Below are 16,586 nucleotides of genomic sequence, written 5' to 3'. Positions count from 1 at the left end.
GCAGTCAAATAAATTATCACAAAAGTAAAATCTCCAGTGCATTCGAAAAAGAGATCAAGTGCAGCAAATCCAGAGGAGGGAAAAAAAAAAAATAAACAAAAATAAATGAAATCTAGTGTTATAAGATTATATTACATAGCGGCAGATTTGTACAACTAGTTTCATCCAAGAGGCTATCAATACTAATGTTAGCCATCTGCGGCGCAGACAGAGAGATCATTACTATCGATGTGTGACAAATGTCACATTTCATAGTTACTAAATATGTCTTTGCATGTTGTTGAAACCACTCATTCTTTACTTTTTAAATATACAGTAAGAAGCACACATTGTTTGAAATATATTCCTTCTGAGCAGATCAGAGATATTGGTTACTGTCAGTTGGTTATCAGTAGTTTTATCCAGTGGATGCATCGCTACACCTTGTACAAGACGTTACTGTTCATCATGGTATCAAGTACTCTGTCTGTTTGTGTATATAGGCGCGTGTGTGTGTGTGTGTGTTTGTGTGTGTGTGTGGGGTGACGGGGTTAAGGGTGCGGGTGGGTGGTAGCAGACGACCGATTGATCATCAGCCATTTAAGTCAAGTGTTCGGCATTAACCACGTGGAGGGCCCCGATGGTGACACAGGGCCTCAGTCGTACAGATGTGAGGAGGAGGCCTCGGTGGAGACAGGCTAGTTGTGGTGCAGCATCACTGGGCCTCCTCCCCAGCCTCCTCCGCGACCTCCGTGTCGACCTCCTGCACGACATGTTCTGGCTGAGGCTCTGGTTCGGGCTCAGGCAGCTGTGCGATGTGAAACACGAGGCCGATGCGCAGGTAGAACTTTCTCAGGACAGCCCGGAGCTCAGGGATCAGGTCAAACTGCATGATCTCACACAGCAGAGGGTAGTACCTGGATGCATGGGCCTTGAACTGAGGGCGGAGGAGGGACGAGACAGAGACAGAGACAGAGTTAGACATCTTATCTATATGCTGTATATTTGGTGCAAAATGGCTGTATGTGACAAAACCTTTTTTTCTTATTTGGTTTGTTTCTGATTCCTAAAAAGACATGACATGACAAAAAAAAAAAAAAAACATAGCCCGACTCCGCCGCTATTTTTCGGATGTCAGACTATGTTGTTAATTATCACCACATCAAGTCAGGAAAAGGCGTCATCCAGCGTTTTCGGCTCCTTACCCTTTCATCGCTGATCTTTAGCACCTTGGTGAGGAAGAGCAGCAGCAGGTTGGTCCAGGCCTCTCTGTGGCTTTCCGAGGTCAGAGCCAAGAAGTATGCTACGGCCTCACTGCACACACTGTAGCACACAGACGGAGAGAAGCACACCATATCACAAATGTGTGTTTACACTTTGGGAGGACATTGAACTGAAAAGAAAAATGGCTGGCTGTGTTGTTCAAGAGAGCATCTGCACCTCTGCCTCGTTTTCTCTCAGTAGCCGCTATTTAAAGCCACTGACTGGGGCAATTATGGAGACACTTTTCCTCCCAGTTTAAACTTGAGGAAAACTGACGCGATCTCTGACATTTTCTCCTCCGACCGTGTGGCCCTCCTCCGAAATCACCGCCATCTGTTAGCCCCCACCCCACCCCCACACACACACACTTTCTCTCCCCCCTCCTCTCTCACACTCCAGCCTCTTTGACCTAATTGCCCCCTAAATCTGCTTCAGCCAAACTCTGCATATGTGCTGTACATGGCCTCTGGTAAACAAGTGTGTGTGTGTACAACTTTAAGGATCAGTGAGTGCCTGTGTTGTTTGAGGACAACAGGATGAAAGGCAAAATACAGGCATGATGACACACAACAGCTTTCCCTTGAATTAGGAAGTCTGAGCTGCTCGCACATGCGGCACCATCCTTCCTCCTCCACCTCCTCCTCCTCTACCATTCCTCTTCTTCTCTCTAATAATGAATGCGAGTAGGAGAGACAGGCAATGATTCCGCTTCATCTTGATATCATCATCAATTCGAGGGCGAGGCTGGGAAAGAAAAGGGGGTGACGGCTGTTTTGCGAGGCACCGAATAAAGATGCAGCGATGACAGCAGTGCTGACTGAACAATGAAACATCAGTGTGCTGATTCCCTCGGATCTATAAAGCAGACGGCATCCGTTTCAGAGAAATGAGGAGCTGTGCACACGTTGCATCTTTACAGTCGGTAACTCGTGGCGGATAGTGACATCAAAACAGCCTCCCCTTTCCTCGGGGGCCGATGTCTCTTTGATTTCTCCTTCCTCTGAGGTGGCTATTGATGGATCAGCCCGGAGAAGCGTGATTTCTTTGTTCTCACTTTGATAACAGTGATTGTGCATGTGTGAGAGACGTCCTGAGGTTAACCCCAGTTTGACTGATTTGTCCTCAGCTCGGAGGACATATGATGACTATCAGTCGATATTAATATTTCACACGTATCGGCAAAAACATCCCTGATATTGGGCCCACTGATTAAGCAGGAATGATGGTGAAGCAGCTTTAAAGATCTGGATAATTTTCAATAACAAGAAACTGCCCTCAAGACTTTGAGGATTATCAAAATCATTAATTTATTCTCCTCTTCTTCAGGATATATAAAATTTGAGTTAAAATCACAAAAAAAGTGAGACCGAACTTTTGAAATTCTGAACGTAATGAGACCAGAAATTCAAGTGTCCATCCATCTCAAGCGCACACCTAATTAGGTTACTAAAACGGAGTTTCTGCAGAAAGAAGTCCTCTTCTGAAAGCGTTCACCATGTTTTCTTCCCACCAACAAAACCTCCAATTAGTTTCTCATTTCTGTCAAATTGAGAGCACATTTTCAGGCATACGCGCGCATAAAGTCCACCTGTTCCAACTGTCTCTTGACACATGTTTAGTAGGAGTAGTGAACTGCAGACGGCATCATTAGCGGGCTGAATGTAAGCAGCACAATACCAGAATCCATTAGAAAGATCAGTAGTTTAACCTGTCACATTATGTGCATTAACCGGTGTGTTTCAGTCATTTTCTGTGGGCAGATTGTGGTGCAGTCACTGAAGGACTGGAGAGGACTGGAGTGTCAGAGCAACAAGCAACATCTACCTAGAAATCATTGTAAATATCAATGGAGGTATAATTGCCAGATTCACTGACGACCACTGAATGACCAGCAGCTGCAGCGGGATACGAATGCACCACATGTTTGTTCCTTACTTGAGCAGTCGTCTCTGGACCTCCTCCCAGGCGTCCTGGCGGCTCTCGTCTGTGTACATGCGAAACAGGATGCGCAGGCCACACGCCAGGCTGCTGGTCTCCTGCTTCAACAGGTTGGGCTTCGACTTCCCCTTAAAACCTTGAACACACGCACGCACAGATGCGCTCGGTTACAGTCACTGCCATTTAAAAATTTTTCCTCATTTTCATTACTGATGGGCGATTACATCATTATCTGTATCCGTTCAACCAGCCCAATGCTACGTAGCCATATCTGTGCTTGGAATGGGCGGGGCTTAAACTGGAAGTGGTCGGTGCTTTAACCAAAGGAAGTTGATATGGGTTGATAACACCTTGTTATTTTAATAACCATTTAAAGAAAAGCCTCAGATCAATGTTTCACGATCAAAAGATTAAAGGAACTATATATAGAACACGTTTTTTATGAATGGAAGAATAATTGTTGGCATTTCAACATTTGTAAATGTTTTTTATTGTTTTAATTTTTTGTTACTGTTTTTTTTTCTGTTTTTGTTCTTCTTCTTCCTTTATTTATAAAGATGAACTTCAATAGAGTTAGCTATATTAGTGTCTTTGAGCACATTGTTGAGCACATTGTTTTGGTTTGCCTTGCCTGGTTAGTGGTGTTTGCAGTCACAGTATGCTGCTGGTTTCAGCGAAAACAACTAAAATCCTTTGCACACTGCCCCGCACCCAAAAGACAAAAACACTAGCCGTTATTACTCTCAAACTGTCCGAAGAAGCAGCAAAGCCTGAGGTAAAGCCTACCTGCTTTCCAAAGTAAGGTCCTCTGCTCGTTGTTGGAGTTGAAGGCCTTGGCGAAGCGGTGTGACTCCAGCAGGCAGTCCAGCAGCTTGAAGAGCTGTTCTGAGGTCAGGTAGCGATACATGCCCTGGTCCTGGATCTCCACTGGGACGTCTGCTATAACCACAGCATCCCGCTTCAAAAACACAGACACGACAGATTATTATTGACTATGATCACAGAGCACAGACATGTAGAAAATTATAAGAAAAAGTGACTGTTACTATATCATGTTTGTACCTGAGCAGCAGCAAAGTTCTCAGCATCTTCCTTCTTACTGGTGGCAGGAAAAAACACAATGTTATCGATGGTCTGGATCAGCTCCAGCTGCACGACGCACTTAATCAGCAAAGCTGCGAATAAGCGCTGCTCCTGGACCTCTGTGGGACGTACAGATAAACTTCCATCAGAGCACACACACACACACAGAAAAAGATCGCAGTCGGTCTTTGAGTGAAGCAGCAGGCTTACTCGCTGGAGCCCTGCTCCTGGAGCCGTCCTCACACATGCCCGAAGCAGAGCTGTACTGACTGTGCCGGCGGTTCTCAATCGCAACCCTGTCAGCGCTGCCTGATGGAGTGCTGGTCATCACAACGGGACTGAATATCCACTGACTTCTGAGAAATGGAGTCCTGAGAGCAAAGTGGGCCTGTGAGTTAATGCAACTTTATATAGACACAGTACTTAAAATTACACAGAACAAACCTCCATCTCCTCACCAGCTGTTTGTCTGACAAACTCTGTGCTGTCAGGTGGTCTCCGTCTGCTCCTGCTGGCCTCCATGTTAACAGCCTGAAAATCAGTTTCCTCAATAAATCACATTCATTCTTGGACAGAAGGACAAACAGCTAACAACATCTAGGCAAGAAAACAACCTGAGCTAGATCCATCAAGCTAAAGGAAGTCATATTTTGGTCAAAGACTTCATTGATTTATATTTTTGATTCCTTTTCACAGTATTTTCTCCAGACTTGTCTATATTCATTCACAGCAGCTTACGCGTGTGGGATGGTGGTCTTGAAGATGTCGAGCATGCAGTTACATGTCTTGTCCCAGGTCTCTAGGGAGAATTTCTCTCCGTTCAGGATGACCACGTTCTCTAGACAGTTGGTGCCTGAACGGGCAAGCTGCTCATTATCTATAGGCGCATGGAGGAAGAGGAGGAGGAGGAAGAGAGGGAGGGCAGAGAGAAACAAAGGAGGGATAAATTGAAAAATGTAAGCTGTATTGATAAAATAAAGTCTACAGAGATTTCTGCCTTTTTATCTTTTTTCCAATAAAGAACCCAAAAATACTACAACACCTATTGATTATTTGCTTTCGCCTTTTTATATAGTGATGGTCCAGTATTGATCAAGCACATAAAAGCTTGCAGGCAATCATTAAGAATCGTCATGGCAGCCAAACCCAGGTCACGGCTAATGCCAGTAACGGTCCTGATTTAAACCCAAACACTGCAAAGATCCTGGGAATCTTAAGCTACTTGCGTGAAGGCAATATGAGATAAAAAGAGTTGTCATGTGCTCACCTTGCTGCACACACCAGTAGAGCTGAGCCAGGATGTCATCCAGCAGGACATCACTGAGGGACTCAAAGTATTGGGTGAAGACATCACAGATGGCATAAAGTGCATGGTTGCAGGTGGTGGTCATCCACTCTGCTTTCTGAAGGGTGCAACACAAACACTGTGAGGACATAAGCTACAACACATTTCCGCAGCATAGACACGGTATTCTGATATTTGAGACACATTTAAAACAACAGGTCATGTTGGTGTGAAACAGACGGAATGTGAAACAGACGCTGAGGATGAAAGACTTGTCGGGTACCTCGGTCTGTTGCTCAGGCAGCTTCATGTTGTCAAAGATCCTGAAGACAATTCTGAACAGGTCTTGCCACCAGTGTTTCTCAAAGGTGTGCCCGTAGGTCTTCATCACTTCAAACATCACTGTCAGCCCCCTGGGAAATGCACACACAAAGACACACACACACACACACACACAGATTTGCCCTTTTCTTCGTGCGACTGCTGACATTTGCTTTTTTACAACATGCAGTCCATTTCTATCTTGCAGACACTTGCTGCGCAGCACCACTGTACGGAACCTGGACTTGTCTTTATCGCTGTTGAATTAAAATTTAAACTAATAGCTGTCATGCCTTAAAAAAAAACAGCAGGCTAAAGGTGAACTTCACCTACCTGGTCCTGACATCCAGCTTACACCTGTTGATGATGCAGGAGAGCTCGAAGAGGATGGGGAACCACCCCCGCACCCACACGCGGTCCTCAGGCGCTACATTCATGTCATCACTGGTGTAGTCTTTGAAAGCCTGCCAGAGAAACAGATCCACGTTCACTACTGTACCGCCTCTTCCTCGGGGGAGGCTTAACCCTTCTGAGTAAATAAATGCACATTGGCATATATGCTGTGCGTGGCCCCGACATACACTGTACCCACTCATTCTCTTTCATGCTTTCTGATGCACTGACTCTCCCTCTTTATGGTGTCAAGGGCAAGAAAAGGATTACAGTAGCATGACAAATCTGTGCCCGACAACATGGGCACGAAGCACATTTTCATACACACTGGATGATGTCAGTAGATGTGGCTATTTGTGCACACTTGCACATTAATTCATCCTGTACTGTACAGCTTATAATCAAAGCAAAACATGCTTTTATTTTATTCCAATCTTTAGATGATGTTTAATAAAAGCTACAGAGTTCGCATTATTCTTGATTCCCCTGTCGCCACAGCTTTAAAGAAAATAATAATATTCACAGTCTGTCTAAAGTGTTACACAGCTACAGCCTTTACACTGAGAAATACACTGTTCTGTATAATAATTATGCCTAAACAGTGACTTTAAAGGGTAACACTGCCAGGTTTACACATTAAAGTGTATCAACAGGTGTTGGTTAGTACTACAGCATATCCGAAAAAGTAGCATAAGCCTTCTGTGTGTCCAGAGGAAGCTGTATTTAATCTGATTAAACTGCTGATTGATATCACTGATAGCAATTTATCATGGAGCTTCCTCTGGGGCCACAAAAGGCTTTAAACTACTTTTTTTCACATATGCAGTAGAACTCCCCAAGACCTCTAAACACACTTGCTAACTAACGTGCAACATTTGTGGAGTTACCCTCCTGCACATTTCCCATCACATTTAATGACCTAAATTCCATGTAAAATTATTTTTCGGAGTGCAAAGCTGGGTCTGATGCTGACCTGTGGCCTCTCTGAGACGTATTTGGCGCAGTGTCTGATGAGGCGTATGGCTTCCATGCTTGTGTCCGGGAAGGAGGCATTGCATGCAAACTCTGACAGACACTTCACAGCATCTTGGAAGGAGTCGATGGTGGCTGCAAAGTGCTTTTCAAATACATTCGCTGGGACAGGGGGAGGTTGTAGAGCAGGGATGGGTGGAGGGAGAAAATGGAGGGAGAAAATGGTAAATGAAGAGACAAAGAGAAAGTTCAGAATCTGGCAACCACAAGATGAATGTGACTGGTTCAGTACAGTATAAGTCATGACATTCCTCCTTAGCTGCTGTGTGTGTGTGTGTGTGTGTGTGTGTGTGTGTGTGTGTGTGTGTGTGTGTGTGTGTGTGTGTGTGTATGTGTTGGACTTACTGACGATATGGCCGGTGGTCTGGAAGGCCAGCTCCACGATGCTCTCGTCCTGGTCAGAAGCAGCCAGGTGGAAGACGGAGAAGATGTTTTTCCAGCCTGAGCGAATGTTCGCCGCCTGGGAGTTCACCATCTGGGCTATACAGCGCACCACCATGTCTCTGATAGTGGGAGACCTGGATGAGAAGAAGGGGTTAAAATAAGAGGAGAAGAGTGAATTGGAATAAGTAGGAGTCAAAGGGAGAGCAGTGCATGAAGAAACAGACGAAGAAAAGGGAAAGTAGGGAAAAAGTATGAAGCATTAGAGTTGATCAATTAAAACAATGAAAATTCATCTCATCATTGATGTCAATTATCTTTAAAAGCCCTTCATAACACCCTCAATTCTATTCTCAGGCACAATCATTATTCCAGCTCCAGCTAGTCTTGGCACGACATGTTTTTACAGCAACTGTTGCCATAGTGAAGAGCAATCCTAATTGCTCAGTAGTTATGAATGAGAGAGAAACTCTGCCTCCACTTACCATTGCACACACACACACACACACACACACACACACACACACACACACACACACACACACACACACACACACACACACACACACACACACACACACACACACACACACACACACACACACACACACACACACACAGGAGGGCAGCATGAGTGAGTCTAATGGACACACAATGCTGCAGGCTTTACATGGCTGCCTGCCATCTCCTCCCTGCTGAAGCTCTCAGCCTGTTCAATCTGTGGGTGGATTTATACTGCTACTCCTCTTTCACATGAATGAAAAGGATGCTGCAGTAAAACAGCTTGCCCCTTTGATGTTGCTGCAGTTACAACGGCAAAATCCAATTCATTTATCGCTGATAGCTGTTCAGATTCCATTCAGGACTGTTTCGGGCCCAAGCAAGGAAATGAAATGGTTTTCACATGAATTCACTGGGAGGGTAATGCAAACAGACTGAAATGGGTCAGTTGAAATGTTCCGTTGCCAAACAATATGCTTACTCATTGCCATAAGAAGCAGAGAGAGAGTAGAGATACAGAGAGAGAGATAGAGAATAACAGACGAACTGCTACAGAGGTGGAGAGGAGGAGGTGAGTGCGAGTCTGCAGCCATGTGAGAAACAGCCCAGAAATAGTAAGCACTGAAAGCCACAGTGTTTGCACTGCAGATCTACACGGGAGGAGTGACTTGAGCATTCACGCACAGATAAATGTACCACTTGTCTGCCGACCTGTTCTTTTTCATGATGTGCTCGAAAGGCCTCAGAAAGTCTTTCTGGAATCTGAAGTTGGCCAGCTCCCCCTTCTCCAAAAACTTCATGGACAGTTGCCTGAGAGAGTCCACGGCGAAAATCGCCACATCTTCGTTGGAATTACAGCCAACCTGTGCAGATACAAAACATGTTTCAGTAACATCACAGCAATTGCTTGCCCAGTGTCAGACAAAACTGGCGATAATTGTGATAGATATGTTTATAGGGAAGCAGTGTAAATGCAGATAGTTTCATAAATTGTGCAAGCAACATTTCATTTATCTTAAAGCAGAAAACTTGCCTATTGCCACTTTAAATTTAATGAGTGAGATGCAGCTTTCCAAGAACAAACTGTTCCTACAGGTAGACTTCAAAAAACAGAAGAAGAAACAGAAGCAGGAAAGAAATATTTCTAAAAAGCCACTTTCTAACATGATAAAGGACTATTTTTTGGATTTGTTTTTTTACACACACCTAACAGTTTGTGGCATCTCGGTGAGAAACAGAGTCTCAGTGAGAGAGTTGTCCTTGAATACCAAACTACTAAAAAGCTTTTCTGGCAACAGTTTGTGTTTATCACTGAGTGAAATCAGCTTTCTGTAAAACAGAAGTTGGGTGAGAAAGTAAACGGTTGTTTGAAGCCCAACTGAGGAAGTGAAGAAATGAGATTTTGGGCCAAGTAGATCATGAATAAAAAAATATATCAGGCTGCTTTTTACTCGCCCTTCTACTGGCTGGCTATATAGAAAAAACATAAAGGTCATTGATGAAGAGGTTGCCAGTGTGTGAGTGTGTGTGTTATTCGATTTGTTTCTTCTTTTACAATTTGTACATGGGTGTGGTTTAGTATGCATACAGTAAATGGATGTTTACTTTTTCATTGATCTCCTATGAATTTAAGAAAGCTTGCACTGTTCCCACCAAAGAACTTGCTGCTGTTTTCACAATGTCCATTCCCTTGGGTGATGGAGCATCACTTGCCTTGTTGAAGTGATCTCCGATCACCTCCCAGATCCTCGACCACTGCAGCCTGATGCGGCCCATGTTGTAGTAGGAGATCTCCACTATCTTCTGAAGGCTGAACATACGTGGGTGTGTGGGCGAGGCCAGCTCATCCATGGACACGGCGCACAGCCAGCGCACGAAATCAACTGACGAATAGAGAGAAGATGTTGGCAATGAGCAAAGAAAGGGGCGCTTTGTACGGCCAAAGTGACTCACGGCGATTAAAAAATAGCTCAAATGTAACTGTCCTTGGAGCATTAAGAATACAACAGCTTGTAGCTACACTCACCTATTGCGTTACCATCCAGTCTGGTGGAACCAGTGAATATCCTGAAGCAGATAAATGTGGCAATCGTCAGTTAAACGCTGCATTGCATGGAAAGATTTTAAGACTAGATAGATCTGCATTTGTGCCATAACGGAGACAAATACAAGGGTGTTTGCTCAAAAAGAATACACATTACTATCTTTCAATGTATTTTTCAATACATTTTTTTTTTGTCTTAAATTTTACTTCAGTTAGGGGTGTTGAAATATATCGGTTAATATAACACTAACATAATTTTACTAATACAAATATGATAATATGGTGACATTTCATTGTTAATTTTGTCATTATTCTCGATTCATTCTTGAGTCCAAAAATGTGTCTGTCTGACATTTGTCTACCAAATTCTGATCAGTTCATTCTTGAGTCCAAGTGGCTATTTGTGCAAAAGTTGAATTTGAAGAAATTGCCTCTCAGTTCTCTTTCTCAAGAACAGAAATTGGAGTTCAACCAGAATAACCTTGTGGAAGCTTATAGGTCAGGGTGACCACAGTACCTGTCCACAGCCACCACCACACTCTGAGAGCTGGTCTCTCCGATTGACTCCTGAATGCTGGCAATCTGCTTTCGGTCCACAGTCCCTCCGACTGCAGAGCAAAGCACGGAGGATTACAGATCATACAAAGAACTGATTTCAGTTTGGATTGATTTAAGTCAAAAACAGGACAAGGTCATGACCAGGGTTCCTGCAGGTTTGAACAAGTCAAATTTAAGACTTTTTAAGACTTTTGAAGACTCCGCGGGAACCCTGATGACAGACTTGCTTTACACTAGTATTAATAAGCTTGTGCTGACCTAGACCCAGATACTCGTCGTTGCTCTGCTCTTTCGTGCTCGTTATGAAGCCCTCTTTGCCCCGCACTGTCCCTGAGATATAGCGCGCCTTCACGCCCGTACCGATGAGCTGTGCCAGCTCCAGTTGACTGATGCACTTCATGATCTGAGAAAAAGGCAAGACAGTGGCTTTATTAGACAAACAAATGTGGATAAAAAGTAATATGTGACACAGGAAGGAAATATGAGCACTTGGAGTATAAAGGGGGATATAGAGACTGATCAAACAACAAAATACCCAGAAAACCAACAGTATGACTGCATGAAACTTAAATATCATTGCTTTATCATTGTAATATAATACTGTTGTTTTTAGACATCTTTTTTTAGTAATAACCCACAAGAGGCTGTGTTGGTTCTGTTCATGTTGCGCCTAGTGACGACAATTAGCCATTCTAAAATATACACATATATTTCCTAGTGGAAATGAAGGCTTAATGTGGCTCACTGCTTGAAGCAGGAAAAGGTAAATACGAGGAAACAGAATAGAAGAAACCAGGCAGATGAAAGGCAGTTTAAAGTGAGATGATAAGGATGAGAATAGCGGACCTCATGCCAGGAGTTGCCAAGGTAGTTGCCATCAGTGTGGGCCACAGTGATGAGGGTCTTGATGGTGTCAATGTTCTTCTGCTTCATTTCTGAGATGCCAGAGCTGGCCGTCAGCAGGGTGAACCTCGCCAGGGCCTGCACATACGCATCCCTCTCCAACTGTTGCAGAGACAAACAGACCAGGCAGTGTGTCAGAGTACTGCATAGTAAGAGATACAGTAAGATGGCGAACCCCTCAGTTCACACTGCAGTACCTGTATGGAGAAGATGCACGCTATCCTGATGGCACAACGGATCCCCTCCAGACACAGTGAGGCCACCTCGGTGTCATCGCAGTCCTGGAGACCGACGCTAAAGGCAGCCAGAAACGGTGTCCATGCCAGCTGAGGGACAACAGAGGGATGATGTGTTACAGTCTGTGTGTGAATCTGTGTCTGTGCTTCATAGTGTGTGTGTGTATGTCTACTAGGCTACTGATATTAACAATACTATGAGGTATTAATACAAACTCAGAAATAATTATTTTTTCCATAACTGAATAAACAAGCGGTTCTCGGAAGAAAATAACGTCCCCAGAACACTGTTTAAAGCTAGAAAGGTGGCAGGGTCCGCCACATGTAAACAAAGTAAAATAGTATGAAATTGTGTTGTCCTTTAAGGTCAGTTTGTTTATTCAATTAATTCAGTCATGGAAACAAAGAGTTTGTTTAGTTAGTTTGCTTCGGCATCGAAATCAGAAAATTAAGATCTCTCTTCTGATTAAAAATTCTTCCCCAAAACTACATAGAGCACCTTTATTTAGTAGGTTGTTGTGATGTTTTGTAGGACAATGTGTGCTATTAAAATAATAATTTGGATATTGAAGAAAGTGATTTATGGTTTCAAATGGCTCAAATTCAATCATGTTTGTCCTTGATGTAAAAACATCCCTACCTTGAACATGGGCCTGACGTGCTCCAGGTGAGTGGCGCTGGTGAAAGGAGCCTGGACGTGGCTGACAGCCTCCATCAGAGCTTTGGCCGTCTTGGCCATCTGCTCCATCTCGACGTTGTACAGCAGACGCCTCTGCTTCTCACTGGCCACGCCTGAGTGAGAATTAACAGCAGATGCACCCACACCCACACACACACACACACACACACACACACACACACACACACACACACACACACACACACACACACACACACACACACACACAGAGAGCTTTTATTAACAGAGGGCAAACAAACTCAGCGAGGAAAACACTTTCATCTAACGAGCTCTGAAAAGTGCTGAAAGGAAGCTGAACTATTTCAGGACGAAATGTGACAATTGGTCTCTTCCTCTTCATACCTATTAAAATGTATAACAGCTCATTCAAGTGTTTTTCATAGAACAACTGATGGCAAATGTGAACAGCCTAATGCACTGTGTGCTGTATACTTTAATTAAACATTCCAGAGATGACTCACAAACACTGACTTTTATAAACCAATCAGCAGCAAAATGTAATCACTCTGCATCGGACACGTCCCTGATGGCTGCAGGTCTCATTCAAAATCATCACATCTATGAATACATCAGATAAACAGCTCTGGATAATAACTTGAATCTTCAACTTAGTATTTATTCAATCTCTGACTCATCCCACAGACTCACTCTGCTTGTTGGATTTCATGGTGAGCTCTTTCGTCTCCTTCATGGCGATCTTCTTTCCGGCAATCTCATCGTAGATGGCCGAGAGGTATTCCTCAGGTAGGTCTTTGCTGTCGTTGATGCCTCGGTTCATCTTGATGTATTGCTCTTTTGTCATTTTGTTCTTCACCTTTGCAGATGATAACAACGATATGGGTCAACAGCTGGTAATGCAATCCCTGTGATTTATGTTGGTCTGATATCTGAGGGAGTGACTGCTGTTCAAACATATTCCCAGAGGCCATGGCTGAGGTGCTTACCTGTGGACTGTGGAGGTCTGTTGTAAGCATAATGATTGAGTAGGCAAGGACGTACGCAGTGTCAGCACTGGCAAAGAGGGTTTGCCTGGAGAATTTGAATGGGAAAGACAGAACGCATATTAACATCACAGATGCGGGCCACCCAAAATAAAATTCGGCGTCTTCCACAGTCAGGAGATGAAAACTCACCCCTGATTGCATTCGAGATATCTTGCGGCAAATTTCTCCATGAGCCGGTCAATCTTCTGGGCCTCTCCGGGGAGCCGAAAGCCCTCCAGGAACATCCGCAGCGCAGAAACAAAGTCTTTGCCCTGGAAGTCCATTTGATCCACGTAGGCGTACATCACCTCTTTATTGAAACGGTCATTATCCCCAAGGAATTCTCCCACTTGAGTCTGAGAGAGCAAAAGACTTATTTTAACATAGAAATTTAAGTAAGATAGTCTTGAAAACCTACATGCTGTGCTGGTCTTTGTTCTTCAATTAACATTTCTCTTGTCATAAGAGGGAAAAATATGATTCCAACACATGAAAAGATCAATAAGCTGCTCTTTTACTGACATACAATTTTCACTAAAAACCCATAACCTCTCTTAACAGCAGGACTTTTCATCCAGTGTGGATTTGATAAATACATGTTAGACCTCCATGGTTATCCACTCCTGTGACACCATTGCATCTAAGGCTCCCTTCTTTTATAACCAGATGTTATAAAGCCTCTTTAATGCCAAGCACCGCTGTGCACTGACATCCTTGAAGCTGTGCAATCAAGGTAGTATGTGCTCCTCATTAAAGCAAACATTTATGCCGTGTAGTGTGTGAGAAACTTAATGAAAACAGGGTTACCGAATCAAGCCTCTCTTCCTGGTGCAAGAACTGAGCGAGGTCTTCTGGGGTTGTACCCAGCATGCCTTGCTCTTGAAGGTACTGGATTCCTCTCTTTGGTTTCTTGTTGAACCTGTGCAGGATCCACAGACACAGAACTCACTGTAGCAGATACAGCATCAACAGAATAAAATGTTAATTTTAAGTGTTTTTAGCAAAACGTACAGGTCGATGCCTTGCTCGATGATCTCCTTTTGCTGTTTGAGGACCTCAAACTGCTCCGGGTTGTCAGTGCCTGACATCTGTGTGCTGTAACTGCCGATGCCAGACGAGGCTGTGGAGTCCAGAGAGTTGATGCTCCCATAGCGGTTTATGGTCTCTGGGGCCTTGGTCTCTGTGCTTTCCTGTTCTGATGGTTTCTCTTGGCCTGAAGCGCAATAAACACAGGATAAGATGACCAAGAAGGGATGATAGATGAGTGAAAATAACCACACTATTTCTATTGTTACTGTAAGATGAAACTGCCTGCAGCCATCACAAAAGGTGAAAGTTTTTAATTGAAACTCTGTCGTCGGCACAAACTCGGCCCGGAGGCTCGCGAAGTGAGCTAAAAGTGAGCTAGTACTGTGAGAGACTTCAGTAATTGAAAGGGGAAAATTGCAACACAGAGAACAAAGTGACCCTGAGGCCTCCTTAATGATTGTTGTTGGCAGCGAGGGTATGCACACTGGGTTTAATCACATGCACTCAAGACCACAGCCTAACAAACTCCAGGAAGCACACACTTATTCACACTGAACAGGTGGAAGGCAGGGTAAGAAGGGAAGGATATCATGAAAGGTGGGTTATCTAAAAAAAAAAAAAAAAAAAAAAAAAAGCCAGAAGCAGTTAAACAGGAAGCAGCCAGAACTTTGAGGCCACGAGAGAAGAGCCCAGGGATCTCCTGCTGCTGCTGGAGCGGGTCCACCCTGTAACCCCGTTCTAGGGCCAGGCGTCCGATTACCTATCGGAAACTCTATAAAACATTCAGGAGGTTGTCACAGTAATGTGAGCTGGCAGGTTGCTCCCCATTCTTAAAGAGGGCTCAGAGAGTAGAGGGGGAGGGAAGGGGAAACAGAAGGTGAACTGGAAGTTTAAAGGGCCCGTGTCTTTATGTCCATTTACAGGTTATTGTCAGGGGCGTGGCTGAGGAAGATAAATGTGTAGTTGTGACATTCCAAAGTCAAAGTTTCTGTATAAAGATTGTGTATTTCATGATTTCACAGTATGTCCCACCTAGACCTGCTTAATAAGAATAAAAAACATGTACATTTCACTTTCTAAAATATGGGACCTTTAAATTGTTCACTGGGTTAAATACATATTTAATTTAACTTACTTACAACATATTTATAAGATTAACATACAGCATTTGAAACCATCGAGTTTAGAAAAAGTGATCTCACCATTTTTTTGTTACAATTAAGGGGGTGTGAGTGATTAAAGGGAAACCCTAAAAACAACACAGGTTATATAATGCAAGACTACTACAAAAATCTAAAGACACAACAGACCATTAAAAGAAATATTTCCATCACAGCAACATGTTCTAGCAAACACTCCAATCTGTTCTACCTTTACCTGCTCTTGCTTTGAAGACGGACAAAAAGCAGAAAGAGAAAATGACACAAGACACGATTTAATTCAAAGAGTGACGGAGCTATATTTGCACAATTTAGTGTTTTTATATTCACAAATCATATTGTGCTTCCATTGTACAAGGAAGACAATAGTCTGAAATCTGCAACAGATGGGAGGTAAGTTTCAAAATTCAATTCTGACCTATGAGCTGCAGCTAGACTACTAATGAGTTGTCGCAAGTTTTGGCACAATAATGTGACCGCCAGTTAGCACAACTGCCTCAGCTGGTTTGCCTTGACAGCTTAGCCCGAGGCTAGCCTGTGGATAGTCCCAGGGACTTCTGGGATATCGTTCCAGCCCTTTCACGGAGTTGCACTTTAGCTCCTTATTTGAGCTCCTCCTTTGGCAAACAACAGAAATCCTCTGGTGTGCCTAAGACCCAGGGGCCTGTCTAACACACAGGATACGCTCTGTGTGTTGTAGACGTTTCACAGTGGCTCGGCTTCAGGTATCGCTCCGTTTTAGACTAAACCTCCTGGATTAGCCTGCCTGCACTGGCCCTATGGGCATTATCTCATTG

At 43.8% G+C, this 16,586-nt stretch overlaps 1 protein-coding gene across 1 annotated transcript in view; it reads right to left on the bottom strand.

Moving 5' to 3' along the window:
• Positions 1-694: 694 nt before the first annotated feature.
• The window catches only part of arfgef1 (ADP-ribosylation factor guanine nucleotide-exchange factor 1 (brefeldin A-inhibited)), a 53,535-nt gene continuing 37,643 nt past the window's right edge, over positions 695-16,586 (bottom strand). Inside the window, 27 exon segments of the mRNA XM_030397806.1 lie at positions 695-916; positions 1,185-1,302; positions 3,178-3,316; positions 3,967-4,138; positions 4,243-4,382; positions 4,474-4,573; positions 4,575-4,634; positions 4,722-4,794; positions 5,002-5,140; positions 5,531-5,666; positions 5,832-5,961; positions 6,203-6,333; positions 7,236-7,396; positions 7,640-7,812; positions 8,888-9,039; positions 9,890-10,059; positions 10,203-10,243; positions 10,738-10,828; positions 11,037-11,181; positions 11,625-11,783; positions 11,879-12,007; positions 12,558-12,709; positions 13,266-13,431; positions 13,562-13,646; positions 13,751-13,956; positions 14,408-14,519; positions 14,612-14,813. Of these exon segments, the coding sequence (XP_030253666.1) occupies positions 695-916; positions 1,185-1,302; positions 3,178-3,316; positions 3,967-4,138; positions 4,243-4,382; positions 4,474-4,573; positions 4,575-4,634; positions 4,722-4,794; positions 5,002-5,140; positions 5,531-5,666; positions 5,832-5,961; positions 6,203-6,333; positions 7,236-7,396; positions 7,640-7,812; positions 8,888-9,039; positions 9,890-10,059; positions 10,203-10,243; positions 10,738-10,828; positions 11,037-11,181; positions 11,625-11,783; positions 11,879-12,007; positions 12,558-12,709; positions 13,266-13,431; positions 13,562-13,646; positions 13,751-13,956; positions 14,408-14,519; positions 14,612-14,813 (3,704 nt within the window).

Source organism: Sparus aurata, chromosome 19 (genome assembly GCF_900880675.1).
Source record: "Sparus aurata chromosome 19, fSpaAur1.1, whole genome shotgun sequence".
NCBI lineage: Eukaryota > Metazoa > Chordata > Actinopteri > Spariformes > Sparidae > Sparus > Sparus aurata.
Note: the sequence above shows the minus strand (reverse complement) of the source record. Positions and strands in the feature narration are given on the sequence as shown.